Here is a 24,492-nt window from a genome sequence, read left to right as displayed (position 1 = left end):
TATGGGAGGATCAATACTCCTGGATTACAAGTGATGTGGTTTCATTATATCCATCGATCCCTCATGGGGTGGCTATAGATTCCTTAATTTATCACTTAGAAACATTTAGTAATTATGCTATAGAAATCAAAGATTTTTTGGTAATGGCAGTAAGGTTTTTACTTAGTCACAATTATTTTTCTTTTAACAGCAGATTTTTTCTGCAGAAGACTGGAGTCAGCATGGGGGCCAAGTTCTCCCCGTCTCTGGCAAATCTAGTTATGGCCAGATGGGAGGAATTGGTCCTATATGCTGACTCCAACCTTTTCCTAAAAGCCTGGTGTGGACAAGGCGTTATATAGATGACTTAGTCATTATATGGAAAGGAACACAGGAGGAAGCCTCCAGTTTTATAAACAGCATTAATGTGAATGATTTCAATTTAGCCTTTACACATTTTTGGAATAAAAATTCAGTGAATTTTCTAGATGTCACATTAACAGCAGGTCTAGATGAAGATGACAACAAAAAAATCTTTATTAGCCCCTACCGCAAAAGCACTGCCAAAAATACATTACTGGCAGCTGATTCTTGCCATCCTCAACATGTGATAAAAAATATCCCCATAGGAGAGCTTATAAGGTATAAACGAAATTCAACTGATCCAAAAACATATAAAAATGCACAGGAATTAGTTAATATGAGACTAAAAAATAGAGGATATCCAAATTGGATGTTACAGAGAGCAACCAAAATAGTCGAGGATATTGATAGAAAGGATTTAATAATAAACAAAAAAACAACAAAAAAAAATCACAATCTCCAAATAATAATAAAAAATTTTTTTTCTCTACTCCATATAGTCTTCAGTACAACAACATAGTTTCTATTATAAAGAAATATATTCCTGTGTTAAACCAGGATCCAAAACTAAAACAAATTATTGCAGAAAACCAAATCACTTATGTAGCAAAAAAAGCACCTACTTTGCAGGATAAACTATCGCCCAGTCTGTATTTGAATTCCTCGCTGGAAACCAGTGACACCTGGCTGAATCTAAAGGGGTTTTTTAAATGTGGAAATAAGAGATGTACTTGTTGTCAATATGCACATAAAATCAACAAATTTTCCTCATTCCATAGCAACAAAGAATATTCTATTAACAGTTTTTTGAACTGTAATTCCACCTATGTAGTATATTTGATTGACTGTACATTATGTTGTAAACAGTATATAGGTTGTACAACGGGAAAACTGAGGAAAAGAATTAGAAGACACATCTCTGATGCTATTAACCCCTCCAGCTTCAATCCATCAGCGGTCTCCAGACATTTTTCACAACATCATTCTGGCAATTTTGATAGCTTCAGGTTTAAAGCAATAGAGTTAGTTACACGGTCTACCAGAGGGGGCGATAGAAAACGTAAACTACTTAACAGAGAATCCGCTTGGATTTTTACCTTGGAAACTAGGATGCCAATAGGCTTAAATAATAGACAAGATTTAATTAGAATTTATTAAAAATCCTAAAATTATGATTCTTATGCTAACAACTATAACCTGCTCTGTCTGAAGTTCATAAATATATATTTTTTTGAGTAAAAATTATATTATGGAAGTATTGTGGAGGATAATATGAAAAAAATCTCTGTATATATATTCTGTTATATCATGTATTGTAAAATATTTGTAAAATGTTTGGAAAAATTACTGCTAGCGTATTAGCTTCAGTTAGGGTTAACACTTGTTTTTAAATAGTTAATCTTATAGGTGGATGCTCACAAGTGTGATCTATTAACACTTAATCAACTATAGCACCATCTATCTTAGGATCTTTTCCTTTTTATATCCCAGAAAAATAGCAATGTGTATTATGGCAATGGTAAAGGTTTAGGCTACTTTCACACATCAGTTTTTTGCCGTCAGGCAGGATCCGGCTATTTTTAGAAAAAACGGATCCATTGCATTTTGCCGGATCCGGTTTTACAAAAAAAAGCCGGATTGCGCCTGAAGGCAAAAAACTGATGTGTGAAAGAGGCCTTAGCCGAAACGCGTCTTGCCGTGTGCTTTACAGCAGTAATTTTTCCCATCTCTGCCTATATTTATAATATGCTGCTATGGATAAATATTTTTAATCTACGTTTGAAATAAGGAAAAAGATTTTTTACGTACTTCAAACTTGGCTCGCTGGATTCATCTCCTTTTCGCATCTATTGTTGGCAAGAGCTCCTGTCTTTTATCCGCTGCTGAGAGCCCATACAGTATAGCAGCTTATGGTTTGAACCAACTGGGTAAGCTGGCATTTTTTCTTTTTTATATGGTATAATTCACCCCCCATAGTCCTCCATATAGTATAATGCTATCCATAGTCTGCTGATGCACCTTCCTTAATGATTTCTTTCAACTGTAATGGCATTCAGGATGACAATACAGTTGAACTTGAGACGACGGGTGGGGGCCGTGGCCGACACTGGCTACTGCCCTCCGGCTCACGGACCCATAGCAGTAGCGTCGCTTGCCACTGCTTCACAAGTATTAATTAAAGATGGCTGCAATATCTGAGCAGAGGGGCATATATGGGTCTGATGGGAAGTGTAAATTTGTAGAAGACTGGTGAGAGCTTGTTCACTCCCCAAATCTCAACCCATATTTATATTGATTCTCGTAATTTGTATTCGGAAAGCAATGGAGCAATGATGATATTTACCAACTGGGTAAATAGTTACTGTATATTGTTTAACATTCAAAAAAAACACAGATTTTTTTTAGTAATTTGTAATTTTAATGGACTTAAAGAGGCACAAAACAAAAACAAAACACCTCTACTCTATAAGAAGTTGTGATATGTACAACTATCAGAAGATTACATTCATGTGTACAGCAGTGTGGATGCCTGTGGGACAGTCCTATGGCATATGGACAGGGCTCAGTTTTACACAAGAGTAATTACAGTAATTAAGCCCCCCTCCCCCAACTGTGGGTCTGATGACACAAACTGACATCACCATAGATATCTATGTCATTTTGTGTCATTTCACCCATGGTTCACCTGGACTTGCAACCGTAACATGGGCTTTTTTGCACTAATGTAAAATTGTCCTAAGAGACATTATAAAAATAACTTATAATTAGAAGTATAAAACACATTCAGTGCAGTTCAATCAGCCTTGTAGAACTATTATTTGTGACTACATTGTATTGCTACAGTAATAGTGTACAGTTCATTTGGTGAATAATATACATAATTAATTCAGCACCAAAAAAAACACATAAATTCACAAGACGTCTTTAAAGGGAACCTGTCATGTTGTACATGAGGTGCAATCTGTGGATATAGAGGAGGAAAAGCTGAGCAGAATGATATATAGGTTTGTTGGAAAAGATCCAGTATAAAATTTGTATTTTAATCATAGAAATCCATGGAGTCCAGTGGGCGGTCCTGCTCAGTGATTGACAGCCATCTCTGCATGCACAGTGATAAGGGAAGACTGTCAATCACTGCGTAGCACCTCTCACTGGACTGTTCTCCTGCAGATCAGACATTTTCAGCATGACAGTTTCCCTCTAGACATAAATTACATCTCCAAAATATTTAAACCTACACGTACTAATGAACATTCATTAGCATTTGACTTTCTAGGGCAGCAGTTTGTGCTTCAGAGCTGTTCTTCCTACTGTACATGGAGACTGGAAGTTTGAATGAAATGTAGCCATTATAGTCGCCAAGTTATCCAGTCACCCATTTACATGCAAGTATGCAGAAAATCCTTCACCCTCCTCCTCTCTCCACACCTCTCAGTTTGGGATTGCCCGTAGCCTTGCCCCTGTGTCTCCTTGGCTTTGCTAAACATGGAGAAGGTAATTTGGCGCTCTATGGGAGGTATGAAAAGTTGCCGAACAAATGTTCTCAGCAATTCTCGGAACTCTCATATAGAAATAAATGAAGAAAGCCGTGCATGATCGGCCACTTCTCTGACAGCAAAGCAGCAACATAGTTATAGATTTTTATTCTTAAAGGGATTATTTCAGACGTTAACATTGATGGCCTATCCTTATAATAGGTCATCAATGTCTGGTTGAGGGAGATGGGACACCCGGCACCCCCACCGATCAACTGTTGCTCATGTTGGTGGCGGCTGGAACTGCTCAGTAGCGAGACTGCACAGCACAGCCCCGCTGATGGAATCGTGGCTCTTGATTTGAATAAGGGGCGGGTGTGCAGTACCTGGCCGCGGCCACTATGCAGTCCGCGAAGTTGTGCTGTGCAGTTCTGGCTGACACTGGGAACAGCTGATCGATGAGGTGTCTCGGTGTCACATGTCCACCAATCAGACATAGATGATATATCCTAAGGATAGATGATCAATGTTAAAGTCCAAGGCAACCCCTTTAACTGAGTCCCTCCTCCAACTGGTCCTACTCCACTGCATCAGGAACAGTTTTTCTTTTTCTTAGGTGTCTCACTATTCCAAACTTAGGCCCCCCCAGAGATGCAAATATTTCTTTCAACCAATGGGCTGTATACCATGTAGCCTCTCTGTGGTTTGATTGGTTGGCATCAGAAGAGAAAAAGCAAATGCCTACAGAGACATTTCTGTGGTATACACCCACTTGGTTGATGACAAAAATGTGCGCAATTATTACCATGGGTATAACCTTGGAATGGAGGGGCACAAAAGACAAAGAAAAACAGTTCCAGAATCAGTTGAGAAGAGGCAATTGGAGGGGATGCTCCAATTAAATAGTGAAAGGTTCTCTTTAATTCCCAGTGGTGGGGCCTGTAGCCATCATACATTTATGATTTATCCTTTTGATATGTCAGATGGAAAAACCCCTTTTACATTTATATTCATATTAAAAGATGGCATAACTATAAGGAAAACAGCTATAAATATGGTATAATATGGAAGGCTTAAAATTAAATATGGTACAACCTAAGGGACATCTGTTCACAGAATTAAAAAAAAATCTATTATCTGATTTCAATTTAAGTGAGTAAAATATTTCATAGTGTTGGTCATCCTCCTTTGATAACTTTCAGCTGAACCCTCATCCTTTGAGCCAACTATTCCTGATGACCCACCGTCCACGTGAACTCTTGTGTTGGCTTATCTTCCTTGAGAAAAAAAAATGGGGCATGCTGACATCCAACATGCCCAATACTTCTTTCTTATGACTTTTGAAGTCAAGCAAAGTTGTGTCACTACCATATACATAAATGGCTGGAGTGTATGTCCAAAATTAGCAGGTTCAGTCGACATTCATCTAATATGTATGGCAGCCTTAAGATCAGAAACCCTGAGACTTGGAAGTCGTCATCACATTAAAATGAAGGTAAAAAAATATAAAATCCATGACGTCATAAACGGCACTGATGGTGAATTGGCACATTTAAGGAAATGTTTAATTGAATCCTTCAGTTTCAAGAGTAGCCTCCCTCGCTTTATTCCACGTTATTTTTCTGTAAAAGTAAAACAAAAGCACCGTAACGTTGTTGTATGGATGAACATTATATAGTTTACCTTGGAACACTAATGTACAGTTTCTATATGGATACTATATATATATATATATATAATGCTGAGTAACTTTGTGTTTTTGTTTTTTTCCAAGAGCTGTACATTTTTAAAATTTTTCCCTTGAAATAGTGATATGCTTGGTTTCATGAGATGAGTGGTAGTTTTGAATATCACCATTCATTTTACCCTATACTGCATTGAGAAACCCAAAGAAAAATTCCAAGTGCATTGAATGTTGAAAAAAAACACAATTCCGCCATCGTTTTTTGGGGAGTTTGCTTTCACAGCATTCCTTGTAAAAATGACCTGATTCTCCAGTTCAGCACAATCACAAAAATACCAAATTTGTATAGTTTTTTTTATTTTTTAGTTTAGAGGTTAACAAAAGTTCATATCTTTGTAAAGAGCTATAACTTAATGAAGGCTTGTTTTTTTGTTTTATAAACCGAGTTGTTGTTTTTATTGGCACCACTTTGGGGTACATAGGTTGCCTTGTAAATAATTTGATATTTACATAGATTGGACCAATAAAAACACAGCAATATTTATTCCTTTAGCTTTTTTATTTTTAAATTTGGAAAAAGGGGTGATTTGAATTTTAAAGTACCGTATTTACAACCCCTGGCAAAAATTATGGAATCACCAGCCTTGGAGGATCACAGACATGGCACAAAACTAAAGTCAATTCAAATGACAACTTTCTGGCTTTAAGAAACACTAAAATAAATCAAGAACAAAAAATGTGGTAGTCAGTAATGGTTACTTTTTTAAACCAAGCATAGGGGAAAAATTATGGAATCACTCAATTCTGAGGGAAAAAATTATGGAATCACCCTGTAAATTTTCATTCCCAAAACTAACACCTGCATCAAATTAGATCTGCTCGTTAGTCTGCATCTGAAAAGGACTGAGCACACCTTGGAGAGCTGTTGCACCAAGTGGACTGACATGAATCATGGCTCCAACAGGAGAGATGTCAATTGAAACAAAGGAGAGGATTATCAAACTCTTAAAAGAGGGTAAATCATCACACAATGTTGCAAAAGATGTTCGTTGTTCACAGTCAACTGTGTCTAAAATCTGGACCAAATACAAACAACATGGGAAGGTTGTTAAAGGCAAACATACTGGTAGACCAAGGAAGACATCAAAGCGTCAAGACCGGAAACAGAAAATGCACAACAAAACAAATGAGGAACGAATGGGAGGAAACTGGAGTCAACGTCTGTGACCGAACTGTAAGAGACCACCTAAACGGGATTTACATACAGAAAAGCTAAACAAAAGCCATCATTAACACCTAAACAGAAAAAAAAACAAGGTTACAATGGGCTAAGGAAAAGCAATCGTGGACTGTGGATGACTGGATGAAAGTCATATTGAGTGATGAATCGTGAATCTGCATTGGGCAAGGTGATGATGCTGGGACTTTTGTTTGGTGCAGTTCCAATGAGATTTATAAAGATGACTGTCTGAAGAGAACATGCAAATTTCCACAGTCATTGATGATATGGGGCTGCATGTCAGGTAATGGCACTGGGGAGATGGCTGTCATTACATCTTCAATAAATGTACAAGTTTATGTTGATATATTGGACACTTTTCTTATCCCATCAATTGAAAGGATGTTCGGGGATGCTGAAATCATTTTTCAACATGATAATGCATCCTGCTATAGAGCAAAAACTGTGCAAACATTCCTTGAAAAAAGACACATAAGGTCAAAGTCTTGGCCTGCAAATAGTTCGGATCGCAATCCAATTGAAAATCTTTGGTGGAAGTTGAAGAAAATGGTCCATGACAAGGTTCCAACCTGCAAATCTGACCTGGCAACAGCAATCAGAGAAAACTGGAGCCAGATTGATGAAGAGTGCTGTGTGACACTCATTAAGTCCATGCCTCAGAGACTGCAAGCTGTTATAAAAACCAGAGGTCGTGCAACAAAATACTAGTGATGTATTGGAGTTTTTTTTGTTTGTTTGTTTTTCATGATTCCATAATTTTTTCCTCAGAATTGAGTGATTCCATTATTCTTCCCCTCTGCTTGGTTTAAAAAAGTAACCATTACTGACTACCACATTTTTTGTTCTTGATTTCTTTTAGTGTTTCTTAAATTCAGAAAGTTGCCATTTGAAATGACTTTAGTTTCGTGCCATGTCTGTGAACTGCATTTTTTTCTACAAAATTAAACAACTGGATGAACATCCTCCAAGGCCGGTGATTCCATAATTTTTTACCAGAGGTTGTATATATATTTTATTACTTTTTATTTTATTAATTTTTTTTCTTACTTTCTTTTTTAGTTTCCTTAGGGGACCTGAACCTGAGATCGCTTTACCTATTTATTGCAATATCATAGTATTTAGAGTCTAATTATGGAGTTTACTTCACTTTATTAGACATTTTATTTTATAGGGAGACCATGCAGTTTTTTGACAGCATGATTTATTGAAAAAATATCCTGTGAACATTATATTAATATCATAGTATTGCAGCAAATAGGAAATGTATGCAGCGTCCAACCCGCAGTGTTTACTGACCGGGTTTTTTTGCAATCCAGAGAGTCCATTGAACAGTCTTCTGTTTGAAACTAGAAATATTAAACTGTACGATTTTTTTTTATTGATAGTTTATAAAGGTATGTTAATATAGTTAAAGGGGTTTTCCAGTTTCAGAAAAGTCTACCCAATGGCTCTAAAATACCAAAACTAACAAAGAAAGCCATCACTCCCCCATCCTCGGCACCAGAGCCTACTTCCCACCGTTGTTTGAATCTCGGTGTTTTGGCTGTAGGGGTGATGTCACTTCAACAGCGCGCATCACTGCTGCGGGTAATCACTGAGCAGATCAGCGGCTCATGCCGTCTATCTCAGCACAGTCGCTGAGCTCAGTGTTTGGCTTCAACGGTGTCGTTGACTTGATGTCACCGCTGAAGCCAAAACAAGGAGACCTGAGCAGTAGAGGGGAGAATGAGGGCAGAAGTAGTTTTGAGTGTTTGGGGTTCACTTTCCTTAAAGTAGAAAACTCCCATTATTTCTCATGTTGATACCTTATGCAAATTCAACATATTTTTCGTCCCTACAAATTTGCTATTGGCGCTGACTTCATTTTCTTTTCTTTTTTTTATTGATAAACTTCTTATTGTCTACTAAATCATCAAACTACCTTCACTGGTTTAATCATAATTCTTCCGGACTTTTATTTATTTATTTTTTAACTTACCTCCCTCAATGGAGTAGACACAGAATTTCTTACATTCATCTTCAGCATCGAAACGATTGCCATTGCCACTGCAGCCACCGTACCAGAACTGGGCACAAGAATTGGCTTGTTTATCGTAATACCATTTTATAATATAAGTCCGACATGGACCCTGATCTAATGGCAGCTTGCATCGTGCATCCTGGATGTAGTCTGAAAAGCAATAAAAGTGATTAAATGATATACGGTAAATATTTACTGTTTGACTATTATTACCCCAATTATTACCATTGCTTTCATTGGGGGCAAGGGTCTAGGCGCCTCCATGTGACAGATGAAACTGAATACTGGTGCCACGGTGGATAAACATACGGTAAGTAAAGCTCACCTATTTTTGGTATTATTGGTTCAACCTTCTCTGATGAACCTGGCGATAATATGACAGTCCTTGATGAAGACGATGATATTGAAGTCGAAGCACCACCGTTCTCAGATGATGACGAAACTATAACTAGGGCAGGTGAATATAGAAAACAGAAATTAATGTCTTAGTCACCTTTTTCTACCTACCAGTGTTGTTTTATTAATTTTTTCCGTTTTTCACTTCATTATATACCGGAACTTTAAATTGTCAACATAATATATAAAGTTATTATCCTTCACTTTAAACTCAATGTGAAAACTTATCAGAAATTAAATTAATAGAATTGAAAGGGAAAATCAAAGCCTTAACTACCTCTATTAGAAGAGGAAGGCTGTTCTATTTCCTCATCCTCATCATCATAATCTTCCTCTTCTTCTTCCTCTACATTTGGAATCGAGATAATTTCTTTTTGCTACAAAACAAAAAAAAAGTTGAAGGATAAAAAAAGGTCATTTTTGGAAGAATCTGTAATGAGCTATGGTTCTGTTTTATATTTGTCATTACTGTTTATCATAATTGATCATATACTTGCTTTTTTTTTTAATTAAATTTTCAAAATGTTACAGGAAAGGAAGGGTTAATTAAGGAAAGAAAAGTAAAAAGTAGAGAACTCTGCTCTACAGTGTTGATTCACACATAAAGAAAAATACAGGTAAAGAAAATTAACATCATTTCACTCTTATACATTAGGTATTAAGGCAGTAATACGTTTCAGCATTATCCTTCTAATAGATCATATACTTGCTTTTAAAGCCTTCAGCAAGGTTTCACTATAAGTTATAGATACATTTGCTAGGAAACTATTAGTTTTATGCTTTTTGAAGTCAGGGGTGATAGGAAAAGGTTAAAGAAAGGAAGGTCATCAAGATGGTATACCAAGATAGAATGAGAATATGTACAGTAAATGGAATTACGTTACCTATGTCAGTGATAAAAAGTCATGGCCAACTTTAATTGTCATTTTTGTTGTTTTTTGCTTCTGAAAAGCACTAGCTTCTTTAAATAGATTCTGTCAGCACTATTTTGTAATGTAAAGACATGTCTGTAATGGGGCTGCAATACTGATTAAATTGATACTTTTGGAGTATAAATCCACTTTGTGGTTCATCTGTAATCAGCCTTTGAAGTTTTCTGCTAATTCAATTTTAGTGCATAGGGTCTGGACTGTGCACTGGTCTTCTCCTCCCTGTTTGTGATTTCCCAGGCGCCTTCTCCTGCCTTCGGTCTTTGAAAGACTAGTCCTTGCTGAGATATCAAACATAGGATGCAGGTCATTCACAGACCGGAGGCAGATGGAGGGGCTAGGGATAAACAGACATGTAAGAGAAGACCCAGTGCACAGTTTGGCCCCTGTGCACTGAAATCTAATTAGCAGAAAGGTTCAAATGGTAATTAAAGAATAACAGCAAAGTGAATTTCTTTACTAAAAGTGTCAATTTAATCTGTATTAGAGCACTATTACAGCTATGTGTTTGCTTTGCCTAACAAAATTGTGCAGACAGGTTCTCTTTAAAAGACAAAGCCTTACAAGGGTTGTCCAGTCAAAACTGGTAAGTTTGCAGTCACTCTGTGTGACTGCAGACCTATAAATCCCCCAGCACAGGCATTGTGCGCTGTGGAGATTCGCCTGTTTCAGACCCGAGGACTAGAGGGTATGTATGAGTTGTACATGCCCCCGGCCAGTGTGAGCTGCCTTGCTCTCAAAACACTTGTATTGAGCTGAGGCTGCGCCACATCTATTGATGTGACCGGCCAGTGGGCGTGTCCGACTAGAGGGCCTGGCTCCATACAAGTGTAGGGAGAACCAGGCCATGCCCACTGGCCGGGAGTATGTATAACTCATACATACCCTCCAGTCCCGGGCCTGAAACTGGCGAATCCCCACATTCACAGTGGGGGGCAGCTTCATAAGTCTGCAGTCACACAGAGTGACTGCAGACTTGTCGGTTTTGACCAGACAACCCCTTTAACTCCCACCAAATATGACACTATTTGTCAGATTTTTTCTTTTAATCAACATGGTTTTAACAGGTTTTGTGCACACTTTGAATTCACCATTTGTAATATCCCATCAGTGAGAGTGTGCGTACAACCCCTCCCCAAGGCATAATACTTCTAATCAGCTCTTTATGAGCACATAACATTTATACATCATGATTTAACAATTTTTATACCGGAATTTGTGGCTCTCGAGAAACCACAAAAGTCTCCTCATTTCTTCGTCTTTCTTCTTCTTGACGAATTCTTTCTTGTCTAAGTCTTTCTTCTTCTTGACGAATTTTCACTTGTCTAAGTCTTTCTTCCTCTTGCCGAGTTCTTTCTTGTTGTAGGAGTCGTTCTTCTCGAATCCTTTCTTCTTCTAACCTAATTCTTTCTTCTAATCTACGTTTCTCTTCCAACCTAAGACTTTCTTCTGTGCTTACTTTGTTATTGCTGCCTTGAAATGTAGTAAAGGTAGAACTGGAAGACCCTTTCTGTGCATACATCGTGCTGATTTTGTTTCCAACTCGATTGTAGATAAGAGCACCATTTTCATCTTCACAGAACTGATTAACCAATTTAGACTCCAAAGCTGAAAAATATTATGTAAGATGTTATTAATACTGCTAATAATGTTAGCAACACTAAAAACATAAGCAGTGCAATTTTTGTTTTACAAAGTTACCTGATTTTTCTTTTACATCTTACCTGGTAAAGTGTTGAAATCATCGATTAAGTACATGTGCTCAGTATCAGGCTCAGAAGCTATGAGATTTAATTCCCTTATGAATTCTTGTTGAGTTGGGTCTGAAGAATTCACAATTCCAATGGCGTACATTTGTATGTTGGTTGCTTGAGCCTCACGAACAGCAATGTCTAGTTTCACAGCTTCTCGCTTGTCTGTCTGACCATCTGTGAGGACAATAGCTACTTTTCTGACCCCATTCCTTGCTCCATAAAAACCTTCTTGGGTAGCTTTTCGTATGGCAGTTCCGGTGTAGGTACCCTCTCCCATGTACATCATCTTTCTAATGGCTTGCTTTACATCTTGCTGAGTGGTGAACCTGTTCAGGCCAAATTCTAGCCGTACTTCTAAACTGTAGAGAACAAGTCCTATACGAGTGGCATTTCGTCCTACTGTCACACGGTCAACAAGAGCCGTCACAAAGTCTTTAATAATTTCAAAGTTTTCTGGTCCAACACTCTCAGAGCTGTCGATAACGAAGACAAGTTCCATAGGTATCTCCTTACATTTAACACCGCAACCTACCGGGCACAAATATTAAGAGTTTAGCAGAAGTCTCCTAACTAAATTTCAGTCTTTTGGGTGTTCTGTTAATTACCAAATTACCAAATTTGGTATCCAGACCTATTGCAGATGTGCTGAATCTTGATTGTTAAGGTTGATTCAACGGTAGGGTTTGTGCACACTTAGTATTTTGAGGAGCCTTTTGGGAAATAAACGCCTTAAAAATCACTCAAAAAATTCTTGAAAGTCTCTTCCTATACATTTCTAGTGTAAAATGACTTGCCGTTCATACATTCAGTGTTTTGATCATTTTTATTTAACTTCAGCTTTTCCAGAATGCCAAACATTTATGGTAAATGAAATGACCTGTAAATTCTTCAGACGTTTTTCCCTATGAATCTGTCCCATGCATTACATGAGATGTCAATAGGAAGGGAATCTGGGTGTCTTTTTGAGTGTTTTGAAAGCGTTTTTGCTGCGTTTTTGCTTTGTAAAACTCTAAACTTTCAATCATTGTTTAATGAATTTCATAAATATTAGATAGTCGCCCACAAAACATGCAAAACAAAAAAACCTTGCAAGTTTACAAAATGTTTGCAGAAAATGGGGAAAAACTTTAAAAAAAATGTTTCAGGAAATGTAAAACAAAATGCTCACAAAAAATTGCTTGAGGACTAAGAACGCCAAAGAAAAGCCACACAGATTCCTATGGAAAACTCATCATTTTTGAAGGTCTCAAACAAACTCAGTGTGCACATAGCCCTAAGTTCTCTTATAACTTACCGCAAATCTCTTTAATCATCTTAATAATATCTTCTCTCTGTGAGATAGAAAACAATACATTTATTGATGTGAAAGCTGGATTTGTTTGCATATCTATTTTACTATTTGCTTTGTTACAATGAAAAATGAATGCAGCTATCTTACTGTTAATCCAGGGTCTCCTTTAGTTCCAGTTCTTCCCTGTGATAACATGAAAAAGAGTTATTTTTGGTTCACAATTCCACTTTCTTTCACTCATATTTCTGGGATAAGATACCAACCTCGACACTTATTATATAGGTGAAGCATGGAGTCTGTAGTTCAAGCTTTCGGGGGAGATTTTTATATGAAATGAAGTTCACTGCTACTGCTCAATGTGCAAAATTAACTTTTTTGAGGAGGTATGTTTTTTTTTATATGTGCATGTAGTGTAGAGTGAGTATGCTATTATACTCACCAATCTTTTCTTTCTCCAGGATCCAGCGCTGTTCTTCTCCTCTTCTCAGTGACGTCACCACATGTCAGACTCTCTGAATGACTCTGCGTGAGCCCGAAGTCTCTTTTACGCTGAAATCCTATGGAATTTTGTTCTGATGCTCCATAGACTTACATTATAAAAGCCAATTCTGGATCATGCAGTGCGCAGCATCACCGGAGAGTCGGAAGAGCGGTGACGTCACTGAGAAGAGGAGAAGAACGGCGCTGGATCTCACACTACATGAAAATATAAATAGGTTTAAAGGAAAAAACTTAATGGGCAGAGATGACATTTAGGGATTTAAGAAAGTGGAGAACTTTTAGGACTATTGATAATGGATAGGGGAAACTAGAGCATTTAATGTTGAAAATAAGGCAGTTTGAGCATTGTGTGTGTGCCTACTGATTATTTTATAAAAGTGTCAATAGTTTAATACAGGAAAAATATAACTTTATACCATATTAGCCAACAGATAGAAAAATAGTAATATTTGAGAGTCCTCAATGGTTGATACTTTCTAGTGGCTAACTGAAAAGATGGTAAAAAGCTGCAAGCTTTCGAGACTACTCAGGTCTCTTCATCAGGCTCAGTAACTTTTGGCACGCATTGGAACATTTCTCACCAGTTTCCGGGCCATCGTCCTTTGTATCCCTCTGATGTTACATTTCGGTATGCCTGATCCCTTGGTCTCTCAGAGAGATGAACGAGCCAGAGATATCTGGCAACAATTTATCCCCATCCCCTAACAAAATATAGATGCATGCTCCACTCAGGGAGTGAAGTATTCTTATGTATTCACCGGATGCCTTACCGTATCTCCAGGGTTTCCAGGTTCTCCGCTGTCACCTTTATCTCCTTTTCTTCCTCTTTCACCAATAGATCCACGGTCACCCTAAAATATGAAATTGAAATTAGAAAAGGCTTTCAGCTGGAGTTTTTTCAATTTTTTTATGTAAAGTTCACTTTTTTTGGCCAACAAATAGTAATACAAAAACTTTTTTGTATTGAGGATGAAGTTTGAGTTCCTTAATTTCAAGTTTACGCCCCCTGATGAAGAAAGGACAAAAAACACTTTGGGACAATGAGGTAATAAACTAATCAGCAGTATTACAAGTAAGCGTTTCATTTATCAGAACAGTAGCCCTATAGGTACAGCATACTTGCACAATTGCTTGCATGCTTCAACCTGGTCACCAGTTGCATTGATTTATGGTATGTTGACCTGGTCTGTATATACGTATTGTTTAAGTAATCTGTATTACATGTTGTTACTTTACATTTACATTTATACTAGACATTAATGATAACACTATGCCTTGTGTATCCAGCTGATGTAAAGATATACTATGTATCCCTGCATTTAAATTGAAGCAATGGAATTAAACTGAAAAGGAGAAGATACAGATTAGATATTAGAAAAAAAAACTTTTTGACCTTGAGGGTGATCAATGGATGGAACAGGCTGCCATGAGATGTGGTGAGTTCTCCTTCAATGGAAGTCTTCAGAGGCTGGACAGACATCTGTCTGAGATGGTTTAGTGACTCCTGCATTGAGCAGGGGATTGGACACAATGACCCTGAAGGTCCCTTCCAACTCTAACTTTCTATGATTCTACTTGGATTTATTTTTACTCTGTTTAATTTTCTCTAACTAATAAAGGTTAATTTTGATTTAATATACTTTTGGCATTTTGTTTTTTTTCTCATGCGGTAATGTTGAATATTGAGAATTTATGACCTTGAAATTATTTGACTCCATATGGGATTTTTCTAGTGCTTAATTTCAAGTTGTAAAGAACAAAAAATCACAAAAGCGCTTACCGGCAAAAAAGGAGAACTGCGTCCTCAGCTGCTGAGGTCAAATGGGGGTCGGTGTCAGCCAAAACTACATAAAATAGCGAAAATAAACAAAATGACCTGCGTTATAGGACTAAAGAAAATAAACAATGATAAAAACCAAATGGAAAAACAACCCACTCTAAAATATGCATGGATAAACTAAGTATGCATGGATATATATACTGTACATACCATAACTTTATATATATACTTATTTTATCCATGCATATGTTAGAGTGGGTTGTTTCTCTATTTGGTTTTTATCATTGTTTATTTTCTTTAGTCCTATAGTGCTGGTCATTTTGTTTATTTTCGCTAATTTCAAGTTGTGTTTTTCAGATTGATGTCGTAACCATATAATAAGCCATCAGTGTGTAATAGCTGAAGGTCTGCTGGATCATATGATGTGGCCCATTAAGTGTTATGATCTTTATGTGCTTCTTTAGCTGACACTGAGCTGATCACACATTTAAAGGGGACCAATCACCTCTGGGAAAACTTCATGAAGTAAAAGGAGAACAAACTATAAAACCTTCTGAAATATATACAGTAAGTAGAAAAAGCAAGCAAACAAACAAAAAAAGTCTTCTCTAATTTGGCATTTAAAGTTTTAAGAAATACCGTCTCGAGTCAGCTGAAAGTGGGATCTCCTCTGCCTCACTATTTGTACAGCTGAGTGAGACTTCCTGCTTCCAACCTTGAGATACCATTGATGTGAGCAGAAAGTGCAGTATGAAAACTCTGGAGAGATGTGTGGCTGTCTTCATACTGGGTGTAGTTATATATGTTCTATTGTAAAATGGATACCTGTATATTATTGAGCAGCAGATGGAGGCTACAAGCAGCCATAAAAGTAAGTACTATAAGTCTTTTAAGTATTGCAGCTGCTGAGTATGTATTGAAAGAATAATCATTTAGAAACAGCTATGTCCTCCTCTAGTAGATTTGCCCTTTAGGAGAAAATATGTTGCCTTATAGATTAACCATTTAGAAGCAGTTATGTCCTCCTCTAGTAGATTACCCTGAGGGATGAGCGAGTATACTTCTTAGGATTTGGTACTCGGCGAGTAATGCGGTATTCGTGGTACTCGAATCCTGGCGAGTAAATTTCACTACTCGCCTCGCAATATTCGGCACAGCCCGCACAGTTCCTGCACAGCCTACCACAGTCCCGCACAGCCCGGCACAGTCCCCGCACAGCCCGGCACAGTCCCCGCACAGTCCCCCCACAGCCCAGCACAGTCCCGTACAGCCCGCCACAGTCCCACACAGCCCGGCGCAGTCCCTACACAGCCCAGCACAGTCCCGCACAGCCTGGCACAGTCCCCGCATAGCCCAGCAAGTCCCGCAAAGCCCGGTACAGTCCCGCACAGCCCGGCACAGACCCTGCACAGTCCCCGCACAGCCTGGCACAGCCCAGTACAGTCCTGCACAGCCCGGCACGGTCCCCGCACAGCCCAGCACAGTCCCGCACAGCCCAGCACAGTCCTGCACAGGCCAGCACAGCCCCGCACACACACAGCCCAATACTCGCATTTCCCATAGACTTACATTGGACTCGCTACTCGTTACGAGTACCCGAGTATTAGGAGCTACTCGTAATGAGTACAGCGAGTCCAAGTATTTCATTACTCGCTCATCCCTAATTACCCATTTAGAAGCATCTATGTCCTCCTCTAGCAGAGTAACCATTTAGAAACAGTTTAACCCTCATCTGTTTTCTGGGCTGTGTAATATGACACTCCTGGCCCATAAATAGTGGTATTCTGCATTTAGTAAAGTTCAAACTCCTGGCAAGAGGTGAGGAAAATATTTGTCTGATTTGTGTCTAGTAGATTCATTCTTTGGAATGCAATGATGAGTTCACTGTTTTTCAATTATCTTTGGTGAATTATTGAGGAAAATACACAAATAGGTTATCATATTAGATTATTTGGACTAATGACAAAACCGCAAAAGGCAAATTTCTGAGTCCAACACATCATATCCTTCTCCCTCATAGTTGTTCTCTCCCAGAGCAGACAATTTTACCAAATTTACTAATAACAGACTGTATATTTGAAAAATGTCATAGAATTACATCTTTTGTCACTTTTTGTACGATGGTATGTACTATGGGGTATGTAATCTTTACGTATAGAACCCTGTTATTTCAGAAGATGCTTATTTAATTCTGCCATTGCTTCGATGAATTTGAAAATATTCCATCTTACATGTAAATAAAATTTGTCCTAACCTTTGGCCCTAGAAGTCCCTCGCCTGGAAGACCACGTGACCCAGGCAAACCTTGAACTCCTTGTTCTCCCTAAAAAAAAAACAAATATGTCAGACTAAAGATAATGCCTGTATACATTTACTTGGGAAAAAAGGTAGAAAGTTTTTTAGAGTTACGAAGCAAAATCTAAAATATTAATGGTTGATCGGTTTGTGCTTTCGAAGTAACAGACAAAAAGACAACAATGGATCAAGTATATTCCTTACCTTTGGACCCTGTATCCCTTCTCCTGGAGGACCCTGGGCACCTGGTATTCCTGATTTTCCCACATTTCCCTAAAAGAATATTGATATTAATTAATTATTAAGAATACCATAAAAAAATCCAGTAATTTGCTGAATTTTTGTTCTGACATTATCTTTAAAATTTACAGTTGTGTCCTTCCTTGAAGAAGTTTACCCACTAAATATATTTATTACTAACCACAGGGTAAGGGATATATATGTGATTACTGGGAGTGTGACCACTGGGGCCCCACTATAAGGATGTTCGCTCTAGTTGCAGTGAGCGGGCTCAGGAGCTGAATCGTCTCCCTACACAGCAAATGCCGCCTGTGTTATACAGCCATCACCAAATTGGAGATATGTCTCGGATTATGTGCATTGTTCGTACTCCAAGCCAGTGGCAGGGCTTCATAGGGAATGTCAATTTTACAATAGACTTCAATACTAAAGTATTGCACCATATTGTACCAGTGATCAAGTAATCCCTTCTATATATGCAAATAACAGTTAAACATATCTTTAAACAGTATACAAAAAAATATTAAAATTGCTAATTTCCAAAAAAGTAAAATATATATTTTTTTTACATAAATTGTATCATTGCAACCGTAACTGTTGGAACTAATAACATTTCATAACTATTAACTTTTCATAATATTAATCCCATATGTAGAATTTTCCATCTATCTGAGCCCTCTTGCGGCTCGGCCAGAGTGGTCAATGATGGGAGAAGGGAGCAGAAGTAGATGGAAAACAAGTATGTGGGAATTTGGGCACTTAACTGCCCAAATTTGATTCATATTTGATTAATGAAAGATTTCTGACAAATGCAGCAACATATTTTCACACTAAACATATGATTTTCATTTGGGCTATGTACCCTACAAGGGGATGTGCTTGGTTTGAACATTGATTTTGAGCTGACAGACACCCTTTATCGGTATAACTCTCTGGGGTTTTGATCTTGCATTTTGCACAATTTTCCCAATTTAAGACAAAAGAGAAAATTCTAGAATCTGGGTATTCAATATCCTGTTTCTCTCTGCCACAATCTGCACAAAGAACTCTCTGAAATGTGGTTCATCAGAATGTAACATAAAAGGAATACCTCTTAAATACAGTACATTTTGAAAGGTTTTCTTACCTTAGGTCCTTGCAATCCTTCACCAGGAGGACCAGGTAGACCAATAGGACCTCTGAATCCTGGGTCTCCCTATAAATAGAAACATTAGTAAAGTTATAAAATAACACCATTAAAGGGGTGTTCCCAAAATTCTGGTAAACCTCCTTTTTTCCCCACTTTGGGAAATATTTAATGTTTTTTTTCGTTTGCGGTGGGCGCGTGACTGCAAATATGGGATATGCATTCAAGCGGTCACACAACATCTTAATGCGCATGGCCTCACTCAATGCAAGTGTATTGAGTGAGGTCGGAAATGTGTCATCGGAATGTGGCCAGAAGTATGTAAATCGCAGTCACATGACCGCCTGTTTCTGGCGCCAGCACCAGAGAATCCTGACAGCGTGCATTGTGCAGGTTGGGAGGATTCACAAGTCTGCAGTCACATGGATTGACTGCGGACTTATACCACAAGGCCTGTCAACCCTTTAAAGGAAATCTGTCACCCCTTTTATGAGATATCATATAATGATATTCAACTGTGGACAGACATCTGACTGGGATGATTTAGCGAATCCTGCTTTGAGCAGGGGGTTGGACCAGATGGCCCAGGAGGTCCCTTCCAACTCTACGATTCTATGATTCTAACTGTGTGTCATTTATGGATTCTCTTAGTACTTTTGCTTCCCCCTGACCCCGCACCTTTCATGCATAAATATCTTTTTTATATCGGTTCAGATGTATGTAAATTACCGCGGTCCGGTCCGATGGGTGGGGCTTATTCGCCTTCTTCCACTCCCCTCCTAGGCTTGCTGAACGTAACTTCATCTGTGAATATCACAGATGCCGTTGTTGTCAGGAACACCACACTGCACTTGCTCACTAAGCCAGTGCGCGTGTCCTGAGTACAAAGACTGTGCACAAAGATACCTGCGGAGCGGGCAGCAGTGATGACAATGCATGCTCCAGGACCTGAAGCACGTGACTGTTGGGGGCGTGGCCTAAGCTCCACAGAGCTAGGAGCTGCAGGGAAACTCCTAGAAAGGTAACTACAGGACAATGTTACCAAGGGGCATAGACAGAGACAGAAACCAGATCAAGCCGAGGTCAAAGCACGAGAAAGCAATACAGTACCAAAGGATTAGACAGAATGGATAGTCAGGATGTAGCAATAGATCAGAAAACCAGAACGGGCATTAGACGGTACAATGGGGTAAACTGTAACGGAGTAACGATAGCCAAGCCAGGAGGTCAGAACCAGAAAAGACAATGGAACCAAAATGAGAGACGCAGTACAGAGTGAAGGAACAAGCCGGGTCATACATGGGAAGCAAACAACGCAGAGTACACGCACACCAGGGGTCAGACACACCAGAACAGCAGTATAACTGATAGAGAATGCTAGTTTGGAGTGAGTATAAATACCCCTCCCAGATCCAAAGAGAGGACGGCAAAAGTTAACCCTGTGAGAACAGGACATTAACCATGTCCTAGCCATGACAGTTGTTTTTCAGCGCTTGCGCATTGAAAAGGCAGCCGGCGCTTGCGCAGTATGCTTTGCTCAACTGTGGGCAAAGCATAAAATCGTTACTGCGCATGCGCCGGTGATTTTCAGCGCGGTCTATGTTTGGCTTCCTCAGTTTCCGGGGTACGCAGGGCTTTACTAGGCAGCCGACGTCCAGGAAGTGCGTCCCGCTTGTGAAGACGTCCGGGGCATAGACAGCGCTGAAAAATACCGGCGCATGCGCAGTAACGATTATATGCTTTACCCACAGTTTGGCAACACATACTGCGCAAGCACCGGAGGCCTTTGCAATGCGCAAGCGCTGAAACACTACGTGAACGCAGAAAGAAGAAAGAAGAAATGCGTAGAGTAAGAACGGGAGGGGGGAGCAGGAGAATAAGCCCCGCCCATCGGACCGGACGGCGGCAATTTACATACATCTGAACCGATATAAAAAAGATATTTATGCATGAAAGGTGCGGGGTCAGGGGGAAGCAAAAGTACTAAGAGAATCCTTATGTGACACAGAATTGAATGATATCATTATATGATCTCTCAAAAAAGGGCTGACAGATTCCGTTTAAGATTTATATTAGAACCTCAAGCACCAGGCTCATTATGGTATGTAAGGGTCAAGCAATAATAAACCATAAAACAATGGACAAATATGCACAAAAGAGCCACACATAAATCAGATGACAAAAAAAAGGAGAAAATTGAGTTTTCAAGCTAAAAAAAAAATCATTGGCAATAATCAAAAAAGACAAACAGTCAAAAAACAGATGGGAATAAAAAAACCAGTGCAAGGATTCAAATCCTCTAGGTGGATGGGGAGGGAGATTACAGAATATTACTCATTTAGTCTAGGAAGAAAAATGTGTTACCATAAGGTTTGTAACTCCTCCACACCCCAAAACATCAGGAAATATTTAACTAAGGCATAACAAAGATTGCCAAACCTTACCCATTCCACTGGACAAGCCCCCAAACAAAAGGCAAGATTCCCAATGCGCGTTTCACTTCTTTATTCCATGGCTTTTTCAAGGGGAGATAGTTATGATTCCATAACTACTTGAGAAAGCCATGGAATAAAGAAGAGAAACGTCTTGTGGTAGGTGAGCTGGTCACTGTCATGCATTACTAGCTTTTTTCCCTTGGGTATATGTAAATACTACTTTACTACTACTAATATTCATTATTATACATTTCACTTTATCAGCTAAATAATTCTATTAAACATTTCATGTACATGCATACAGGCACTTATTTTATCTACTACTATAGGATCATACTTTTTTGATCATCTGTGATTGTGCCATCTTTGTAGCCATGTACTTGTGAAACTTCCACTATTAGCTCACCTGCCACATACACACATATGGTGATATGTATGCACATGCATTTTTGTATCATATAGTTTAAGTTGTCCCTATTTGTCTTTTGGTGTTTGCTTTAATTATTTTGCATATACCTGTTTTTAATGAATTCATACAATAAAATGTAGCTTTTTAAATGATTCTTGTGATATATTTCATCCCAGGCACAATCTTTTTCTTTCTTTGGTCATTTGATTTTTATATATACTCTGTATTAATAAAGGATTTTTTTAGCTTGAAAACTCCCACTTTTTGTCCCCTAAGTTTTACGTATATCTTCTTCATGCATGAAGGCCAGACTCTCTATTATGCGCATGTCAATACACAATGTATACTCTATATTTTTTCTTTTGTGTCAGTTCAAATAAGGAACGTTTGTTATTTATATTTCAAGAATATTAATGTAAAAAATAGTGTTAAAAAAAAAAAGATGTTATAGTGCTAGGATATGCCATAACTTCATGGCTGGTAGGGGTCTGAACTGGAATCACCACAGCGTCACCGAACAATTGTTCCCTTCACATCATGGTACCCAGCCTTCTAGCCGTACAGGATATTGCAGCCAATCCTACTCACTTCATCGGAGCACTGTGAGTTCCCCGAAGATGGCCGAGAGCTGTTTCATTTCAGGATCAGAGGACAACCAGAGGTTGCCAACCCATTCTCCTCCCCTGATCCTAAATTGATAGTATTCACTAGCAATTTGTTTTCACTTTGTAAGATTGAAATGCTTTTCATTTTTCCCTAGTTATTGCTCCTCTCCAATCCTGAGTTATGGACCTATCTTCTTTGCATATACTGTAAATATAGTATTTTTAGCCAACTGGGTGTGGTCTGTAGTTCCTCCCCATGGGATCACACCCAGTTGGTTAATAAGAATAGACCTACAGTATATCCAGGAAGGAAAGGCCCAATCTCAGGCATGGAGACACACATGATCAAAAGAAAAATAATGCCAGATTCAGGAAAACCTTACAGGTAAAAAAACATATTTTTTGACAACTGAGAGGTCTTCTATAAATTTCTAGATATGTTTCTTTATCAACGTAACAATAAATGGTTCAGTCTGGTTGTTCGGTTTGGGTTGACTCACAGACGTGTCATGGAGGGTCATGACAATTAAACGGAGGTTTAGAAAGGAGTCAAATAAAAGGATGGAGAATCAATCCATAATGACATCTCCTGCCTCTAATGGCTAATTACCAATATTGCTTAATTACAATATTATGTAGGGTAACATTTAAAGCACAACTTCATCCAGAAATTCATCAGTGCTTATGTTTAGAAGATGCTGACGTTTCTTTATTCCTAGGGTAATTCATATTGTTGGATAACAGTCATCTGCCAGGAAATGGACAACTGTTTTTGGAATCCAACCAACTACATCACATCACTTTTACAGTATATCTAAATCTGATACTACCTTTGGTCCTGGAAGTCCAAAACCTTCTGCGCCTGGTTCACCTGGAAGTCCTGGAAGCCCCGGCATACCCTGATTTCAAAGTGAAGCGTTTCTTAGTTAGTAGGCTTTACATTTTGAAAGGCTTCACATGGTAATTAATGTTCTGTAAATCATCAAAATGCATTGCTTTACTCACTTGAGGTCCGGCAAATCCATCTCCTTTGGGTCCATATGGCCCTGGTGGTCCTGGATTGCCTCTGTCACCCTACAATATACAGTTGTAAAAAGTATAAATTATTCATGAATTCATGCTGATAAAATTATTATATAACCTATAAAATGCTATAAAAACATTGAGAATTGAGATTATTTTATTATCAATTTATCTGTGTAACATTGGACGGAAGGCTCATACCCATGCTTGACTGTCCGCGGGGGTTTGGTAGTCTTTTTACACAAGCCGACCTGACTTCAGATGTGCACTGAATGAGCTGTAATAGATCATTCGATGTATATAGGCTGCCATTTTTCTCGGCAGCGCAAGTCCTGTTTACATAGAACAATGCGCTGCCGAGAATGATGATCTTCTGTGCAGCACAAAAGATCATGTCACCTGACAAACGAGCATTTTGCTCATACATCGGATGATCCCTAGCCTGCACGATTGTCAGAAAATGACCATCCCTAGGAACATTTGGTCACCATAATTGTGCAATTCAAATGGACCTTAAGAGATTCTATGTTCTTCGCTCTTACCTCCAGAGAAGTGAGCCCGCATATTGTATCAGACAGAAAAGATATAAGGTGGATAATACACTGTACTCCTTTACTCTCAACCCCCCAGTATAACCATGGCTGATAAATGCAACATTACCTTTGGACCAGCAATACCAACTCCTGGTTCTCCTATAAGACCTTGTGGACCTAGTGGGCCAATGTCTCCCTGAAATAAGATATAAAACATTTACATTATGTGAAATAAGTGTAGAAAAATAAAAAATGAATGCAAGTTCCTCATCTCAGCTCTAGCTGTGCAATATGGAACCATTAATGACCAGAATGACATTAACACCTGAGCAAGTATGTTACCCTGGTTCAAAAAGATTTGCAGTCTACTAGGCGTCAATGATGAACCAGTATTTTACAGGTATTTCAACACA

The 24,492-nt window shown here is 38.5% G+C and overlaps 1 protein-coding gene across 1 annotated transcript in view; it reads right to left on the bottom strand.

Annotated features, from left to right (window-relative positions):
* Positions 1-3,013: 3,013 nt before the first annotated feature.
* Positions 3,014-24,492, bottom strand: part of COL28A1 (collagen type XXVIII alpha 1 chain) — a 62,410-nt gene continuing 40,931 nt past the window's right edge. The window contains exons 22-36 of the mRNA XM_073545229.1: positions 24,207-24,275; positions 23,529-23,597; positions 23,354-23,422; positions 19,075-19,143; positions 17,913-17,981; positions 17,668-17,736; positions 14,404-14,484; positions 13,280-13,315; positions 13,136-13,172; positions 11,812-12,369; positions 11,298-11,695; positions 9,436-9,535; positions 9,088-9,210; positions 8,721-8,912; positions 3,014-3,078 (exon numbers count right to left, since the gene is read on the bottom strand). Coding sequence (XP_073401330.1) covers positions 3,014-3,078; positions 8,721-8,912; positions 9,088-9,210; positions 9,436-9,535; positions 11,298-11,695; positions 11,812-12,369; positions 13,136-13,172; positions 13,280-13,315; positions 14,404-14,484; positions 17,668-17,736; positions 17,913-17,981; positions 19,075-19,143; positions 23,354-23,422; positions 23,529-23,597; positions 24,207-24,275 — 2,004 coding nt within the window. The remainder of the gene's footprint in view (positions 3,079-8,720; positions 8,913-9,087; positions 9,211-9,435; positions 9,536-11,297; positions 11,696-11,811; positions 12,370-13,135; positions 13,173-13,279; positions 13,316-14,403; positions 14,485-17,667; positions 17,737-17,912; positions 17,982-19,074; positions 19,144-23,353; positions 23,423-23,528; positions 23,598-24,206; positions 24,276-24,492) is intronic.

This window comes from Dendrobates tinctorius, unplaced genomic scaffold, assembly GCF_039654945.1.
Source record: "Dendrobates tinctorius isolate UK_male_01 unplaced genomic scaffold, ASM3965494v1 ptg000143l, whole genome shotgun sequence".
NCBI lineage: Eukaryota > Metazoa > Chordata > Amphibia > Anura > Dendrobatidae > Dendrobates > Dendrobates tinctorius.
Note: the sequence above shows the minus strand (reverse complement) of the source record. Positions and strands in the feature narration are given on the sequence as shown.